At 40.1% G+C, this 18924-nt stretch overlaps 1 protein-coding gene across 2 annotated transcripts; it reads right to left on the reverse strand.

Moving 5' to 3' along the window:
* Positions 1-1660: 1660 nt before the first annotated feature.
* LOC116692220 (transcription initiation factor TFIID subunit 4) lies at positions 1661-18796 on the reverse strand. 2 transcript variants are annotated; one of them, XM_032520328.1, is made up of 16 exons: positions 18318-18796; positions 17379-18152; positions 16032-16186; positions 14871-14990; positions 13888-14019; positions 13576-13698; positions 13174-13263; positions 7491-7706; positions 6508-6643; positions 6082-6190; positions 5120-5289; positions 4822-4952; positions 4585-4710; positions 4282-4338; positions 4057-4176; positions 1661-3942 (listed from the first exon to the last, which is right to left on the reverse strand). In XM_032520328.1, the coding sequence occupies exons 1-16, from the start codon at positions 18598-18600 to the stop codon at positions 3775-3777; spliced, it is 2910 nt and encodes a 969-aa protein (XP_032376219.1). In that variant the 5' UTR covers positions 18601-18796; the 3' UTR covers positions 1661-3774. The 2 variants fall into 2 exon arrangements, with proteins under 2 accessions (XP_032376219.1, XP_032376218.1); XM_032520327.1 differs by having other exon boundaries at positions 6082-6193.
* Between the last annotated feature and the right edge of the window lie 128 nt (positions 18797-18924).

Raw genomic sequence — 18924 nt, forward strand, 5'->3', positions numbered from 1 at the left:
TCTCTTAGACTGTCTCCTGTGTGTCACTTTGATTAAGCACAAAAATTGACACACACTGACCTGTTTAGAGGACAGTAAATGGAAACAGCAAACAGAAGTATCCAATGAGATGTAGACCGCAAAGGAGATGGTGTTTTAGGTGTTGTTCACTAAAAATAAGATGTCGGGATGACTAAATACTTTAAGTACAGATACAAACAAATACGTGTGCATGAAGGGTTGCATTTTGACAATTTGTACAGCCACTGAAGACTTGATAGCCTTTCATTACACAACATTTCTGTTTTCCTGGGAGGACATTTTGGTCTGGGAAATAATTCTTAAAAGGATTTTATGTTAAAAGGACACTACGCACAAAATCATTTTAGGAACAGAAAATATAATTTTAATCAGAGCATTTAAGATAGTGAAGAATGGAACCCTTAATTATCAAGTTGCATATGAAGTTTTTTTTTTAAAACCAAAATTGGATTCAGTACATATTCGTAATCTTTCAGTGTTTGCAATAGCCGTTGTGCTTTCTAATTCCTCTCCTTCTAACAGAACAACTCAGGAGGAAATGTCACAGCATTAATTTGGGATTTTCAGCCAATTTACCACACAATCACAAATGTCTGTTTCAGTAAGGAAGGGAAAAAGTCATATTTAAAATCTTGAAAATTGCTAAAGAGATTTTTATCATACACATAATGTGAAATGAGTTACTAACTGGTAGTGAGATTATCAGCGGCATCCGCGAACAGATCCTATTGATGAAATATTTCAGAATTTAAAAGCAAATGGGACCAGTTAACAAACACATTTTAAATCAAAACATAGTCAATATTTTTGGAAAATGTGGAATAAACACTAACATTGCGTTTATTAACTGTCTTTTTTTACCATGAATATGTGTCCATTTCTTTGATATTCAACTTGTTGTGAGTCCACAGATACCAATGACTTGCTCCTTGTGGTTTCTGAAAACCATTTTCTTATAATACTACATTTAGTGTTTTGGGCTCATGGGACTACTGTTTTGTCCCTAGAAAATAATACAAATACAAAGACAAACAAGCTTGTCTTTGACTGAGCTTGTGTCTATGTTTCAACATCACTTCAATGTCAAGTTTTTTAAATTAACAAGAAAATACTGTAATGTTTGCAGTAAATTAAATTCCAAATATTGTCTTTACAAATACCACAATGTATTTAATATCCTTTTTAATGTGCTTTATGACTGAGTTGGTTGTACTACTTCCATACCGTTTCCCCATGCTTTCTTTGACTCTTTGTTTTTTAAAAAGGTCAAAGGAAATACCGGACAATGCGTTCCTTATTTAACTATTGTGAATGTAAATGGACTGTTCTCATACTCTACTTTTCTAGTCTTAAAACAACTACTCAAAGCGCTTTTACACAGCACAGGAACCATTCACCATTCACACACATTCATACAGTGTGGCCAAGGCTGCCGTACAAGGTGCCACTCTCTCATCCGATTAACACACACACACACACACATTTACACACCGATACGCAGCATCGGGGGAAACTCGGGGTTCAGTGTCTTGCCCAAGGACACCTCGACATGGAACTGCAGGGCCAGGGGTCGAACCTGAAAAAAAAAAAAAAAACGGACCTGCCACAAAAATTTAGACAATCAAGATTTTTTGTTTTGTTTTAATAGAGAACATTCTCTTTCAATCCATTATAAAATAGCAATTAATTTTTTTTTTCAATTCAGATATTTACATATATACAGGTGGCTGTGCAAAATGTACAAGATATTGGCAAGAAAGTGTCATATTTGTCTTGTTTGTCATATCTACTGTATATGAAAGAAAAAAGTAATTTGCTGAGTTGGAAGTTGTCAACTGATAAACTTACAAACAGCAAACTTAAATATATACAGTAATACAAAAGTTGCCAATACAGATTCTTTCAGAAAATGACAAAGGTACTGTATAAAGACCAAAATTAATATGTGCACTAAAAATATAAAAAGTTATAAAGTGGGTATGTTCATCTGATCGACTAGTTTTAAAAAAGTGATCCGTCAAAGTGCAGTCCTCGTTCTGCATTTCATGCCCATGTTTACCTACATGATCATCCCGCATCATTCATAAATATAAAAATGTGGAAAAACAAGTTATTGGAAAATGTGTGATTCACATAAATGAGTGTAATCAATGACATTAGAGATTCATTTCTCCAAACTCTTTTTTTAAAAATTCACATTATAGCCCATGAGCTACGCAGCCTGGATACTTTACATTAGTTACAGCCACTTCATTTCCCAATTATACCATACTAGTTTCACTGTTTTTATCCATTTAGCAAACCGTTTCCATAAGATTTTTTATGGTACCAAAAGTAGAGACTAAAATGAGCTTGAGAAGGGCAATCCATCCTGCACAGATATTTTAGTCAAAGCTTACTTAAACATTACACACTTTCATTTGAAAAGTCTGCAGCTCTTTGGGGGACATTTAGGAAACGCAGGGAAATGACGCGAAAGCCTCTTGGTAACATTATTCAAGAAACAGGGAGCCAAATCCACATTATTATTTTCATAATCAGTATGTAAATCTGTCATTATTCTTGGATCTTCTAAATCAGAGGACAGCAAACACATTTAGCAAAAAGCAAAAAGCTGCAGACTTTTGAAATCTATTTGGCAATGATAAAAAGGTACAGATGGTACAGTGATTTAAGTTAAATTGCATATGTCACTAAAGAAATGAATGAAAACTGCTGTCTGCAGGGTAGGTGGCTTTAGAAATGACCGATAGGAATGTAAAGTAACTGTGGTCTTTGTAGTAAATGTGCTAGAATCAGAATAAAAAGTAAAATTTTGGTTTTAACCACTGTGTCGGGAACTCTCGCAATAAATAATAGTGAGTAATACAGTAATAGCGAGAAATACAACACCTGTGATTACATCATGCACAACAAATGAGATATGAATTTACATGTCATTTTTTTTGTTTCCAATCAAGCTAAGCCAGAGAAAGAAAGAAAGAAAAAAAGAAAGAAAGAAAGAAAGGAAGAAGGAAAGAGCACACATCCTACAAACCTGGAGAGAACCGTGGGATAGATGATGTTACTGAAGCAGATCAACACATTCTAATCCATATGGCTTAATTTGTTAAGAAGGCAACTCAGCAGATGACAAGGCTAGTCAAGTTTACTCTCTGTAAAAAAATCCACAGGCATTAAAGCTGTGCTAAAATATAGTAGAACTGTGTGATAAATTAAAATCTCTGTTAAGAACTTAAATAAACAGAGTTTTTACGTTAACATGGTCAAGAAACTCAGCACATTACTGCAGTTTTGTAAAATCAGGCTGTTGCACCTGAGTGTTGGACATTAATCTAAAATGAAACCACTTCATGGAGATTTGCTGCTACAACCGCATGTCAGTGCAAAGGACACGGACAAGGTCTTCGGGTCTATAGCGCTCAGTTCGGCCAAAGACATTTTCCTTGTGCGCAGCATGAGGCAGTGCATGACTGAAGCGTGGTTTGGTAAAACTGGTCTCTGAAGAGCAAAACCACTGAAATCAGGGGTCAGTTCAAATATTTGGTCCTCTGAAAAATACAAAAGACCTGTGCTTGAAGAGGCTTTTAAAAGAAGACGTCTCTTCAGCGTCCCAGATTTCTTCCCACAGACAGACGTCTCGTCACTCAGCAGTGGGTGATCAAAGAAAGTACCGGCAGAGACGGTCTGAGCCGACAGTCAACTCTGCTTCCTGAACGCCACTGAGCGCCACTAGTCATTTTAATGCGTGTGCTATTTGAGGAAGCCTTTATAGAGCAGGTGTGAGTGACTGGTCCCTCTTTCATTCTCCAGGCAGAAGAGCAGGTCCCTGAGGTTGACTCTGGTGATGCGCTGTCGCATAAACTGTCTGGAGCCTGCTCCACCGGAGCCTCCAGGCTGAGAGGGGCCTGACCCTGAGCCCTGCGGCGTAAAACGGCGCAAACACAAGAGACATTTAGTCTTCTATTGACCTGGTTTGAAATAATTACAAATTAAGCACAACCAGTCTAAGCCAAATGGTTCCATATTTCTCACCTCTGCACTGGCACCCCTAACAGGAGAGTCTGTTTTCCGTTTTTTCCTCGGACCGATTGCTGCCAGCGCCGTTAGGTTGGCTTCTCTCTGTCTGATCTGAGCCAGCTCCTGCTGCTGCATCTGGAATACAAGCAAAAACGCGTAGATTAGTCTCACAGACAAACTTGTCACACTGCTTTACAAAGACAGCAAATCCTATAGTCACTTATCGTAGCATATTCTTACCTCTTTGGCCTTCTGTTTTAGTCTGAGCTGCTCAGGGTCCTCCTGCCGTGACCGAGACTGCAGCAAGGCAGAGGACATTTTAATATTTTAAGATGGACATGTACACTTTATTCAGACAACTGTTTTATTCATTCACTTGCTCATTGTTAGCAGATCTGTCCTCTAGAGATTGTTAGCAGCAGAGGAAACATACACTAATGACACTGACCCCAGACCACTCACTCGCCTTCTCTGTGCAATTATCATAGTGTGTAGGATTCTTCCTGTCAATGATGCTGTGTGACCGTGTTTCTAGATCGTTACCTTGGCAGCCTTGAGGAGAATCTCTCTCTCCTGCTCTTCCTTCCTTTGCTTCTCCATCTGATCAAGCTGCTCGAAGAATTTAAGCTGGGTTCGCACATCGCTTACCAGCTCATACCGCTCATCCTCCTAAAGGATGGATGAAGTCAGACGTTGCCAGGAAGGTAGAGGGAGGTACGACAGTTAACAGACTGAATGGCAATGCTCTCCGGCTCGCAAATTACTGGAATTAATAATCACCTTGAAAGTTGTGTTTTTCTGCTGTGCCACTTGTGACACCTTTTCCAGCAGGTTTTGTAGTCGCTGCTGTGTAGCATGGGAAATGTAGTTGATCACATCTGCGCCCAACTCGCCAACACCAAACTTCTTACCTGACACAACAAGGGGAATGTTGATAAAGATTTAAACATTGTCAACCTTTAAAAGCAAGAATGTGCTTTACAATTCAATAACCATAAATAATAATGTATTGATAATTTTATTATAAGACAATTTAGAGTAAAAAACCACAACATTTTTTCAAGTTTATGTGTCTCACCAATCTCCAGAGCTCTCCGTGTGAGTAAAGAGGTGGAGAGGAAGGTCTCATCCTTACAAGAACGAGTCACTATGCCAACAAGCTCAGAATTGGTTGCTAAGATACGGGCACTCTCCTCTGACAAGTTGACCCCTGCCATGGAGGCCACATCATTGATATCATCATCATCTCTGGATGAAATAAAAAGTGACAAGTCAGACATAAACATGATGTACACCTTACTGTGTGTAAAAACTGATATCATTTTTTAAAATAATTGTAGTTGTTTTTCAGCTAGTCTTCTATAGCTGAAAAAAACGAACAGCTAGAAACGTTTAAATACTGAGGTAATTCATCAAGCACCCTAATTAATTACTGAGTCTGACCGCCCCCAAAGGATGTTCCCCAGGGACATTTAGATGATTGTGATGAAAGCAACAAAGACTGCACCAAATTAAGACTTAAAGACTTCCCTTTTTCTTAAAAAGAAAAAAAGTATGCCATTGGAATGACAGACAACATGTGTTTACTCTGCTCCGTCTCAGCAGTTTGTAAACCTTTGAGCTGAAACTTCCCACTTTTTGTTTGTTTTTTCCCCCCAATACATCCAAATACACAAAACATGTGTTTTCATTTTAATATTTATTTTCTTCTGTGAGACAATTACGAGACAACAACTTTATCATCACACATGCTACCTGTGTGAACATAACTTCATGGGCTCTTAAATGGAACACCTTCATCTCAACCTCCATCACATAAAATAAAGAAATAATCGCAAAGAACATGTACGCTGTTAAATCTATGAAAGTAAGGTTGCATATCTCTGCTCACTGCTGGCATAGTTCCAACATTAAATATGACAATACAAAAAAATCCTGTAAATTCTCAAAGGCTTTTGAAAACCTCTAAAACTCCTGGAATGCTGACTATTTGGAGACCAGTATTTATAAAGACACTTATGTTATTAATGAGTCACAAACCTGAAGGTTCCCCCTCCTGCTTCCCTCAGCTTGTTCTTCTGAGCAGCTGTGAGAGGGGCCTGACTGACTACTTGCACTCCTTTGGCCCCCGGAGCCAGTGTCTGCTTCCCTGCTGGAATTAATAGAGACAAACGTGATGATTATTGCTGCTAATTAAAAGTGCAGTTAAAATTGTCAGTGAGAAGTCTAAAACATGTACTGTGAGCTGAATTTTATTTAGATTTTTTTCTTTTTTTTTTTTAAGAATCAAATTTGGCACATTTGTACAAGTTTTGGTTTTCTGAAATACAGATAGTATCCACAAGGTGGCAGCACTACCATACTGTACAGAGTACATCGGTGAAGGATCAAATAAAAGACTCGGAGGGAACCAACTGCATATAACGTCTACTGTATAGATGAAATAAGTGACTGTTGAACACACACCTGTCTGTAGCTGTTTGACCACTTGCGGCTGGCCCACAATGATGCGGCTATGAGATTGTCCTCTGAGTGTTACCATGGGAGACTGAGCCAGCGTCACCTGTGGCCTCACCATTGTCCCCTGTTGCTGGGGCACTATCTGCACACATTCAGAGACATAGAATGAGAAACACTGAATAAAAGCACAAACAAGAATGGAGGTGCAAACTCTTATGCAAGGTTTCTACTTCTATGTGCATGCCAATGACTGAATTCAGATTAAAGTCCACCCCTCCCCAAGCCTGTGGACATTGTAATACATGGGCCGTTATAACTGACGTTCTCAATTACAATTCTGAGTTGTTTGAACTACAGAAATATGTTTAGAATTATCTTAATGAATAATGCAACCAGGATGTAAACTGCGTTGTTTGTTTACTCCAAATGGAATGGATCGCAAATGGATCCAAAGGAAGAAACGTGAAAAAAACCTTGACCCTAGCTCCCTCCCTCCGCCGAATAGTGTGGGTAACAGATCAAGTCAGCAACATAAACAAAGCCCTGGAACCATATAGGAGACTTTCTTGTCTCAATCACCTAATTAATACTGTCCTTTACCACGGTCTGCATGCCGACACACTGGCCGACAACGCGCTGGATAGGCTATAGGAGCAACCATAGTATCTGCTGCTATAGGACTCAAGAGACGTCTGAAACAATCAGATTATGCAAATTATGAAAGACAGCGCTACAGATGGGGGGGGGGGGGGGGGGGGGAACATGATTTAACAAAGTTAACCTCCCATTCAAATCAGTGCAGGACATAGGACTACACCCAGAGCAACGGGAGAAGCTGGAGAGGCACAGCTTTCTCCCCACCCAACTAGGCTAATAAAGTAAGGATTAAAAAATGCTTGACGATAGTATATATAATATAATATTGACCAAGTTCGGGTTTGGGCAGAGAAACTAAACTCTAAATTCGGATACAGAGAATGATTAATTACCAGTCCAGGTTTACTGTGAGGTGTCTGAGGGAGGCTGATAACTGTGGTTTTGGTCGCTGCAGTGCTGGTGGTCGTGGAGAGAGGAGGTTGCAGCATCACAGCGGTGAGGGCCGTGGAGACTGTTGCAGCAGTGTGAGTGCTGGGCAGAGGCAGCAGGCTCTGCTGGATGAAGGCCTCTGGGTCTGGGGTCATCTGACGCAGTGCTGGGAGACTTCTCTGCAGGCAGACAGACGACAGAAAGAGTGAACATATGTTCAGTTTGATAAAGTCACTGCTTCCTTTCCACGCAGAATAGATTTGTTTTCATGGCCCATTCATCCAGGGGAAAGGGAAGCAAAATAAACCCAGATTGACTTGGTAATATTAAGTTATTTATTTCCAAGGAATTTTGATCTTGACAAAAACAAACAAAAATGAAAAATACAAAGAAAAAAGGACCTGCGCCCAGTTCCCAGGTAGCTAAGCTGGTGCCTTAATTTAATTTAATTTATACTGTTTGTTGATCCCCAGTGGGAAATTTAAAAGTTATACTCTGTTTTGTTAGTAATCACTACACACAGGCCTGAAGTACACACATGCTCAGGACCTATTCATGCAAAATGGAGAGCTGTCAGAGTGAGGGGGCTGCCAGTGCCAGACCAGCGCCTTGATTGGTTGGGGGGGTACAGTGCCTTGCTCAAGAGCACAGGAGGTGAAGTGGCATCTTTCCAGCTACCAGTCCACACTCCGTACAAGAACTTGAACCGGCGACCCACTGATTCCCAACCCCCTATGGACTGCACTGCTACCACCCCAAGCATTGTGGTTAGTTTAACACACAATGGCCTGAACAGGTAACATCTGTCAAACACAATCACATTGAGACAAGCTAGTCCAGGAAATATAACTTGTTCCTTGAATCTCTCCAATTGGAGAGATAGACCAGGTGCCACTCCAATCACGATCCTCTGGATGCCAGCCAGGAAGTGGGATGGGCTTCTTGGGCCTATCTCATTCTAACCTAATAAATCAAATAAAATGTCAAAGCTTAATATGGGTATAGTGGAAATATTTCTACTCGGTTACAGGTCAGACCCTGAATGTGTAAACATATCAAAGATATATAAGGTGTTAGAGGGGAATGATACCTCATATATAAAAGGAGAAATGGGAGAAGAAGAGTAACATCGTGATGCAGATGGAAATGTGTGAAAATAACTTCACAACAGTGGAAAAGTACATCTGCTTTGTACTGGAGAGAATTTGGGTAGAAGAGTATAGTTAGGTTTTTTTAAAGTTCCAGCCCAAAGGATTTCTCTGGGAGCAAGTACATCCTGTTGGAGATCCTGTGGCGAGAATAAGGCCACATATTTTCATGTGTTTTGGGACTGCCCGGTCATTTCAAAATATTGGAAAGAAATTGAATTGACCATGGAGAAAATCGTGAAAATAGTGATTCCATGAGAGTTTGTGACTTTATGTCTTGGATTAAGACCGGCCACTGTGAAGGGGCCTGAAAACAAATAGAAGTATAATATGCCATACTAGAGAGTAAGACAGCAATCACAAGGAAATGGTTGGTAAAAATGATTCTCCTAAAGTGGAGGACTGGATCAAAGTGGTTCGGGATATTTTTATAATGGAGAAGCTAACACTTATCCTCAGGCTTGAACAAGAGAAGTTTGAGAGTTGCTGGAAAACTTTATAACAACTTTAAGGCAATATTCTGGGTAATGTGATGAATCCCCCTAGTTGTTGACTCCACTCAGAGAGTTATACATGTATATAGCTAACTATCTTACTTAATCTATAATTATCACCTTTTGTGTTGTAAATTTTGCCGTCCCAGTTATTATCATCCAACTATAGGATATTATTTGCAGGAAAAGTTATGAATGAGGAAAGATACATATAGAGCAGACAAGTGTATTCATTTTACACCTGTTATTGTCCGTTTTACTTACTGCTGCTGTATACTTGCCTATTGTATTTATTCTTTTTTAATTTTTGTAGTTATCACTCCTACTTTAAGTACCTTATCAGTCTGCCAACACATTTTCGGATCACTTTTTTGTGAGAAATTTCTAATTGGTACCCGTGTAAAATAACTGCCAGCTTTGCTGTGAATAGGGCTGGGTATCTTATCACCAATGATTTCCCGAATAGATTCCCATTCACAAGGTCCCGATTTGATACATTTCCGATTCAATATCAATTACGTTAGGGAAATTTCAGTTACAATACTAATATTGCGTGGATATAAAAGAGATTGTCAGATTGTCTTACTTGTAAATTGTACAAGCAAGAAGCAACCCTGAAATTTATATTTTTATGATGCACCAAGTTAATGTTTATTACATTACGTCCATGGTGAAAAGGCATATACAGTGGTGTGAAAAAGTGTTTGCCCCCTTCCTCATTTCCTGTTCCTTTGCATGTTTGTCACACTTCGGAACATCAAACCAATTTAAACAATAGTCAAGGACAACACAAGTAAACACAAAATGCAATTTGTAAATGAAAGGTGTTTATTATTAAAAGGTGAAAAAAAAATCCAAACCATCATGGCCCTGTGTGAAAAAGTGATTGCCCCCTTGTTAAAACATACTATAACTGTGGTTGTCCACACCTGAGTTCAATTTCTCTAGCCACACCCAGGCCTGATTATTGCCACACCTGTTCACAATCAAGGCATCACTTAATAGGAGCTGCTTGACACAGTAAGGTCCACCAGAAGATCCTTAAAAGCTAACATCATGCTGAGACACCAAAGAAATTCAGGAACAATTGAGAACGAAAGTAATTGAGATCTATCAGTCTGGAAAGGGTTATAAAGCCATTCCAAAGCTTTGGGAATCCAGCGAACCACAGTGAGAGCATTATCCACAAATGGCGAAGACATGAAAACAGTGGTGAACCTTCCCAGGAGTGGCCGGGCCGCCCAAAATTACCCCAAGAGCGCAGCGACGACTCATCCAAGAGGTCACAAAAGACCCACAACAACGTCCAAAGAACTGCAGGCCTCACTTGCCTCAGTTAAGGTCAGCGTTCATGCCTCCACCATCAGGAAAAGACTGGGCAAAAATGGCCTGCATGGCAGAGTTCCAAGGAGAAAGCACTGCTGAGCAAAAAGAACATCAAAGCTCGTCTCAATTTCTCCACAACACATCTTGATGATCCCAAGACTTTTGGGACAACATTCTGTGGACCGATGAAACAAAAGTGGAACTCTTTGGAAGGTGTGTGTCCAAGTATATCTGGCGTAGAAGGAACACTGCATTTCATAAAAAGAACATTATACCACATAAAATATGGTGGTGGTAGTGTGATGCTCTGGGGCTGTTTTGCTGCTTCAGGACCTGGAAGACTTGCGTGATAAAGGAACTATGAATTCTGCTGTCTACAAGAGATCCTGAAGGAGAATGTCCGACCAACTGTTCGTGTACTCAAAGCGAAACGAACTTGGGTTCTGCAGCAGGACAATGATCATAAACACACCAGCAAGTCCACCCCGACATGGCTGAAAGAAAAACAAATGAAGACTTTGGAGTGGCCTAGCCAAAGTCCTGACCTGAATCCTATTGAGATGTTGTGTTATGACCTTAAAAAGGCCGTTCATGCTCGAAAACCCTCTAATGTAACTGAATTAGGACAATCTGCAAAGATGAGTGGGCCAAAATTCCTCCAGGACGCTGTTAAAAGCCTCATTGCACGTTATCGCAAACGCTTGGTTGCAGTGGTGCTGCTAAGGGTGGCCCAACCAGTTATTAGGTTTAGGGGGCAATCACTTTTTCACACGGGCCATGATGGTTGGATTTTTTTTTCACTTTAATAAACACCTTCATTTACAAATTGCATTTTGGTTTACTTGTGTTTTCCTTGACTATTGTTTAAATTGGTTTGATGTTCCGAAACACTTAAGTGTGACAAACATGCAAAGGACAGGAATGAGGAAGGGGGCAAACACTTTTTCACACCACTGTATAAAAGATTGATTGGGGGATGTTATTAATCAGTACGAGATTACTCAAACAAAGATCCACTTTAATTGGAGAATATGTATTTGTTTAACCAACCCTTTGTTGTGAATGCATTAATCATATTATTTTTCCACATTTGGTCTTTTCCAGAGTAAAAGAAACAGGTCAATGCACACATTTCTAGTTGGAACTTTTAAAAACAGGTTCTCAAAACCTTACACATACGTCACACAGTTTCGAGCACATATCGTCCTGAAACTCGCTTTAGAACAGTGGTATCAGAAATCTATGCTACGCAAGTATTGCCAGGAAACTGGGGGAAAAAAACTTTGATGAGCAAAAGTAACAGCACTTAAGAAGAATTGTGCCGTTTTTAATCACATATTGTGCTGAAAGCTAAAGTGCAGAGAATGTGGTTTATTCTCTAATGAGAAGTTCATTTAGGCTCTTTTTGTTGCTTTGTTTTCACATTTGTACAGTGCAAGAGCTATTTGTAACAACTACAGTATTCCCCAGTGCAAAATCAATAAATATGGCACCTATGAATGCTATGTTTTTAAATTTATTTTGATTATGGTTGAACTGGGATCATGAAAAAGGAAATAGAAAAGCTTGTTCTTGGAGATAATACAAATCTGATAATAAATGCACTCACTTCATTGTACATGCAAATCACTCTATTTTCAAGTGAACTCCCTGCACTGTCTGCACCTGAAACGTATATTATATGTACACAGCAATGTGACTAATTCCAAATTTATGATTAAGCAAGTACTTTTACTACTTTTTTTTTTCTTTTCTTTTTTAAAAGAATAGGCTTTTGATAATATTGAGGTACAGTACTTTTTTTTTTTTTTTTTTTTAAACTCACACAGTCAGCACAACAGACGTCAATATGGACTAAACTGTGGATCACTTCTCATTGCTTTGACACAAAATTCAATGGCCGCATCTTCCAAAATTCATTAACTGTTTAATCATTCACAGAGTGGTTTTCAACCCATCCCTTTCTCTTTCTACTCTCTATTCCTTAAAACTGTGGAGGAATTCTTTTCTTCTAGGGGGTGGAAGGTTTAGGACTAGCAGCCACATGATCTGATGTCCCTCTTGGACAAAATGAATGCTGGATGTCTGGACATATCTGCGTAAGATTGCCAGTGATGGTTTAGGCATGCAAAAAGATACTTTCCAAGGTGTATTATAAGAGAGAAAATAGTATGATGTGGATGAAAGCTTGTTGCCAAATATAGATGACAGGGTTGATTAGTATTGTAATATTTCTGTATCTGTAGCTATCCGACACCAGTATGTTTACTGAATTAGTTTAGTTTTGTATTGCATTACTGGAATTACTTTAGTTTGATTTTGTAAACTTGGGATTACTTCATGCAAAAAGGCATATACAAGTTATATTTTATATCGCACAATAAAGAGGTGCCTTTCTTTTTAGTCTGAAATGCCTGCAACAGGATTATAGTAAAACTTTATCAATTTAAAAGTAACCATATAGTAGGCTACAGTATAATAAATCTGTATCAGTGGTGAGCAGTGTTAACCCTGGTTAGGAGCAGAGTTGCGACATCCCCCCATTGGTCTAAAAGGGGTAGAAGTTTGCATTTGGCACTGAAGCTCCACATGGTGAAGAGGGTACATGTTAAACAAGGTCTGAGTTTACAGAGCCTGTAACATGCAGCATTAACCATTATATCAGTCAATGATCTCACCTTCAGGAAAGGCACAAGGTAGGGCTGTGGTGAGGAGTTGAGCTCCCGGTACAACCTACTGGTGAAATCTTCAGGCTCTATCTTCGCTTCCTGTTGTACAATAATCAAAGAGGATGGATCAGAACAAACAATAAAACATAATCAGAAACAAAAAATACATTATTGAGCCTCTCAGGGAAGGGGTTTAGTTGCTCACAGTCAAATTCAAGGTAAGAAAAAAAAAAAAAAAAAAAGAGTAAGAAAAGAGCGAGTCAATAACTGTATAAAGTCACATAAAGTAAAAGTTAGAAAAACAGACTGAAGGAATGACAGGAAAGGTATGAAGATGAAGTCATAGAGACGTCAAGTTTTAGCAGAGATGTTGAGAGAGATGATGAAGATTATGTAAAAAAAGAAATGTACCAGCAGGTTCTTGACCAGCTCCTTGACGTTGGCCGTAGTCTCAGAGGACTGTTTCCCACTGGATGCCAGCTTGATCAACGTGGACAGAAAGTTTCTACACTTTTTTACATTCTCTAGTGTCTCCTGCAAGCACATACACAAATGGAATTTTCCTTAAATATATAGTACATCCGACATACAGTAGAAATGTGAAGGAGAAAACAAAAACAGAAAAACAATGTATACAGAGTATATATATATAATATAAAGAGTATCTATATATTTAGCTTTGAAAGATGACAAAAGCATTCAAGGTTAGTACTTCTCTCTTACAGCTGTGACAGCTGTTGGAGTGACAGGGGTCCTCTGTGTAACTGCTGTTGCTACAGAACCAGTCTGCACTGTGGTGGCTGTTCCAAGCGGCTGTCCCGGGGTGGGAGCAGTTCCTCCCAGCATGATGGTGTTCTATAGAAGTCAGTGTATATGCAGTCATGAGATGAAACTCAGAAAAGCGACATGGTCAGAATAACAGTTTTGAAATGTCTGGTCCCGGAGCACCGTACTACTACTTTGTCCTACTTCAATACGAAAAAAAAAAAATTTCAGAAAAGAGTTATGCTATATATTGTATGTTTGCTATGATAGAACACTCATTGATATTTATATACCACGAGTACAACATTAACTTTTAGGAGCTTAAATATTCTCTTCTTCCAACCTGACCAATCATAAATCCCAAGAAAGATTAACACAACCAGTAAGGTTTTTTTTTTTAAGTAAGCAAACAACATGCCACCCAAAGAAGACATGAAAAAAAGAAAACAAATGTGCTGACCTTAATGTAAAAGTCCATCATTTCATTAGGGGAAAAACACTATCCATTTGACTATTCAACCTATGAAACAGGTTCTGGGTCTGTTTTTATTACACATTTCAGAGTAGGAAATCAGTCCTAACTCTCTCCAAGAGAGTTGCATTTAGCCGTACTTTAGTTACACAACAAAAGCCTTTTATTAACTTTCTCAATCTAGGGAATTACAACTACTATCTTCTCCAGGATTTAGGAGAGCTGCAGAGCTGTTCACAACTTGAGCTTCTTCAAACACATTGACTGAATGGTACAAATTGTATCTACACGCTATAGCGGCTGGTAGGAAAATGTTTCAATGTTTTTGTTCTCAAAGTACATTCGTCATGCAGAGCAAATGGTTTGTTTTAACTTGATTGTCGGATAGTTCTAGACTGTTTAGTGCCAACACGAACCAGGTCTGGTGTAATGGAACTGAGGAACAGTTTGGGATGTGTGTTGGAGTTACCTGCTGTACAGGCGGCCTCTGCAGTGTGGTAGATGTTGCCACAGTGGTCTGAACTGTGGAACCTTGTTTAATAATGGCGGTGGGGGTAACCGGACGAGCCAGTAATGACGTGCCTGGAGCCTGCAGATCAGCAGGGGATGTAAAAGGTGTTAAACATATGACACTTTGTAAATCTTTGTTTCCATAATAAATAATGTTAAAATATTTCTGTAAGTTACATAGTTTCACAATATATATGCTGCTTTAAACTCCCTTTGGAAGGAAAGAAGAAAAATAGTTGCTCTTTATTCTTCTCTAACAATTTTCCACTTTGGTGGTTTCTTTCATTTTATTTAGTCATTTTAAAGTTAGACGCAAACAAAGTCAGTCCTCTGAGAATGTTTTTTAATTGGTCATTTATCATTCAGGAAGAGCCTGCATGTGAAACCAGCAACCAAAATGTAATTTATAAAATGTATCAGAGCAACAATTTCTTTTTACAATCTGTCAAACAGAGAAGAAGTTAGTTTTCATTTCCTATCAGACAGTAACATAGAATATATTATACACCACAATGGGCCTAACTTTACTTTTGGCACTGGAACCTTTGCAAAATGCATTAATTACTGTGACTGTGTACACTGTCATTGTGATGGGGTGATCAAACGATGCTCTTCCCTAGTATTAGGGATGCACCGATCCTACTTCCCAATACCAACCCACTCAGGGTATCGGCTGATATGGAGTACTAATCCAATTTGAGTGCCCTTTCTTTTTAGATTTAAATATGTGTGTGGAAATGATTGGCATCATAATTCTGTGTGCAATGTAATACTGTATCACATTGCACACATAATGATTACTAATACGAGGTTGTCGTTGTAACTACACCTAACTTCTTATGTGAAGATCTTTACACCAACGTTCTTCTAAAGCTTGTGTTGACTTTAATTATATGGTAACAAAGAGGTTTGCAGAATTGTGATTGTACAGTATACATACAACGGTGACAAAGAAACAGTATTTAAAGTGCATCAGTCTGATACCCAATCTGTTAAAAAAGATACATATTTACGTGAATACTGATCCAGTGTTTCAGGTCCATGCGTCACAAACCTAACATGAATGAGTCACTGTGTTTTCTGTGTGTGACTGTGCCCCAGTGTCCAGCAGTCCTGGTACCTGTAGCGAAGTGATCTGGACAGGTGGAGTGCTGGTGGGGGCTGCAGGTCGTGGCGTCATGGCGCTTTGGGACTGCGACTGAGCCTGCATCTGAGCCAAGGTCTGCTGGTGAATCACAAGCAGCTGCCCACTCTCACTGCGAACCAAGACCATGCCTGCAACAGGCAAATGACGTCAAAGGCAGCGCTTTTCTGCCTTGTTAACTCTTCCTAATGTAATGTATGTATGCATAGAGTTTCTGAGATGAGGGGGTATGAATTACTCATCTGAAGGCTATTGATGCAGGGATATGGCCTCAACTGGGAGGTCTATGTTCAGAGACTTCAAGCCTGACAGTGACCGGTCAGACAGAAAATGATCCACAAACACGGTGCCATGAATCAAAAACATTTCAAGCCGCAGCACATTGTGTAATTAGATGTTTAGAGGCTCCACAACATAGAACAAAATAAAACGGTTTCTTGGTGCTGCTGCTGCTGATACTTTACTGTAGGCTAGAATATAACTTTGCAATGGAGCCTGTAGCCTGGTATTGCTTCTCAATCAAACAGGTGACTGGGCTCCAGAACACAGCAATACACCGGCCTTCAACAAAGTAATACTGAGTTACAGAGAGGCTGGAGAGGAGACTTAAGCAGCAAGCAAAAACATTTTTGTGCTGAGTTGTGGGTACAGGTTATTAAATGCGGTGAAATAAAAAGCTGATGTTTATGTACCCTATTTGTAGCTTATTTAGGTCTGACCATTCACTATCTTGCTTGCATAGCTCTAAACACAGGAGCCCAAAGCAGAGGTAATTTCCATGAATTGATATTCCTATATTTTAACAATTCATACCTCCTTATGCCAAAAAAAAAAAATCTCGCTGACAGTGCAAAACCTTGGAGTAAAATCTGAGGTAAACAGTCTAACAATCAACCTTTGCGAACTCTACTTAAAGATACACGGTTGACAGCTGTTGATATGAGAACAGTAAGATATTGTCCCTGACAAAACAAAGTAATACGAATCAATAGATTGCAACACAACGCTAGTTTGATGATATACTGTAGAAATAGATGCGCTGACTGCCCTCAAGGCTTTTTTTATCTGGTCTGCAGTTTGGTACCTTGTAAACCTCTAATCTGTTGTTTGTGGCTTTAAAAGTCAATGTTTCGATGTTTAGTCTATGGTCTCGAACCATTTCTTGCCTAATCACATAAGAGCAGCTAAGACATGTTGACAAATAAAACAAAGTCAGCAACAAGTTTCTGAAGAAGTTATTGCAGCTTCACACCGCCTAAATTGGCAACACCGTTACAAAACTTCTAAATGTGCTTACTTAAACGGTTTACTTTGCTCAGTTACCTGGAGGGAGCTGGATGTTTTGGATATTTGGGGCGTTTTGTTGAGGCTGAGTGAGTCGAGGGGCCAACACCTGTGGAGCAATGGCTCGTATCCCACCAGGAGTAGCAGCGATTGTTGACGGAACCGAAGTCCTCACGTTTTGCAAAACGGTCGGGCTCCTCATGGTCGCTATTGTCCCTGTCGCAACACCAGAAGCCACGACGTACGCTCCAGTCTGCATTACAGCTTTTGTGGAGTCGAATTTGTTGACGAGCGAGCCAGCCGTGCTGGTAACAGTAACAGCGGGTGATGTTAAAACTGTGGTTTGGTTGCCTCCGCTTTGTGAGGTGTTAGTTTGCATAGGTGGCCTCACAAGCGTGACAGTGGGTAAGCTTTTCACAGAGGACTGAGAGGAAATCACAGCATTCTGCGCACTCGTCGAAGAATTTCGAATAGTACTTGGGGTTGCAGACAAAACTGTTGCGCTTCCTTTGCTCACAGAAACGGGTCCGTTGTTGACAAGCGTGCCAGCGGGCTGTGAGTTGGCGCCGCTGGTACCTCCGGTGATATGACAGTTCATCACAACGCTACTTCCATTTAAAGTTTGAACACCAGTCGTTCCAGGTTTCCCAATACTAGATGCTGCATCTGATACGACCGTAACGACTCCGCTAGCTGTCCCAGGCTTAGACTGACTCTGAGCGGCTGTCGTGCTCGATGTGGTCCCGGCTGCTCCATCCATGCTTGAACCGTGGGAACCCGTACTGTTAATGACACCCCCTTGCACTCCCGTCCCTACAGCAGCGGAAACACATGAAAGCAAGAGGGATATCAACAACTCGCTGATTTGCATTCATTACAGGAAACACACAAGTGAAGCAAAGTGAGCTAAAAATCAGTAGAACAACGTTACCAAAATTAGCTAATGGTAGCTAACCGGAATGGGCAGCTATCTCTTACCTGCTTTAGCAAGCTCTTGTTGTGAAAGTCCCATTTTGCTGCCTCCAAGACCCTGGACATTGGAATTACTAACGTTACCTACAGTCGAGTTGCCAGCGTGATTTGCTACAGACTGAACCCTGGTCGGTGTGTTAACACGCTCTGCTCCCGTTAGTTCAGACTCCAGAGATCCGACTAGATCACTAACTACTTTTTCGTCCACATCTGTGTTGAAGAAAACATCATCCAGCAAATCGGAGCCCGCCGCCATCTTTGCCAAGCTACGTTCGCTCGTGAGACGCATGCGCCGATTGGATGCATCCTCAGTGACGTGGCCTCGCCGGGCGCTGTGATTGGTTCTTCGAAGAAGATAAAGCTTGGAACAAATGGTTGCGAGCTGCAGTGTGGAAGTTCCATCTCAGTGTGATGGCTTCACGGGAAAACAACGATATCACTCGCAGGGCTGCCCCTGGTGGGACTTCATCACGTCGAGGAGACTCTCTGAGAGAGTTTCTGTGATGTACAGCACGTATTTGCAGATTCACGCACAGTGCCGAAGCATTTTATATCAATTTGACTTCATCGTAGACGACTCAAAATGGCTGCGTTGTTGCTATTTTTTTCCAGG

Source organism: Etheostoma spectabile, chromosome 7 (assembly GCF_008692095.1).
Source record: "Etheostoma spectabile isolate EspeVRDwgs_2016 chromosome 7, UIUC_Espe_1.0, whole genome shotgun sequence".
Lineage (NCBI taxonomy): Eukaryota > Metazoa > Chordata > Actinopteri > Perciformes > Percidae > Etheostoma > Etheostoma spectabile.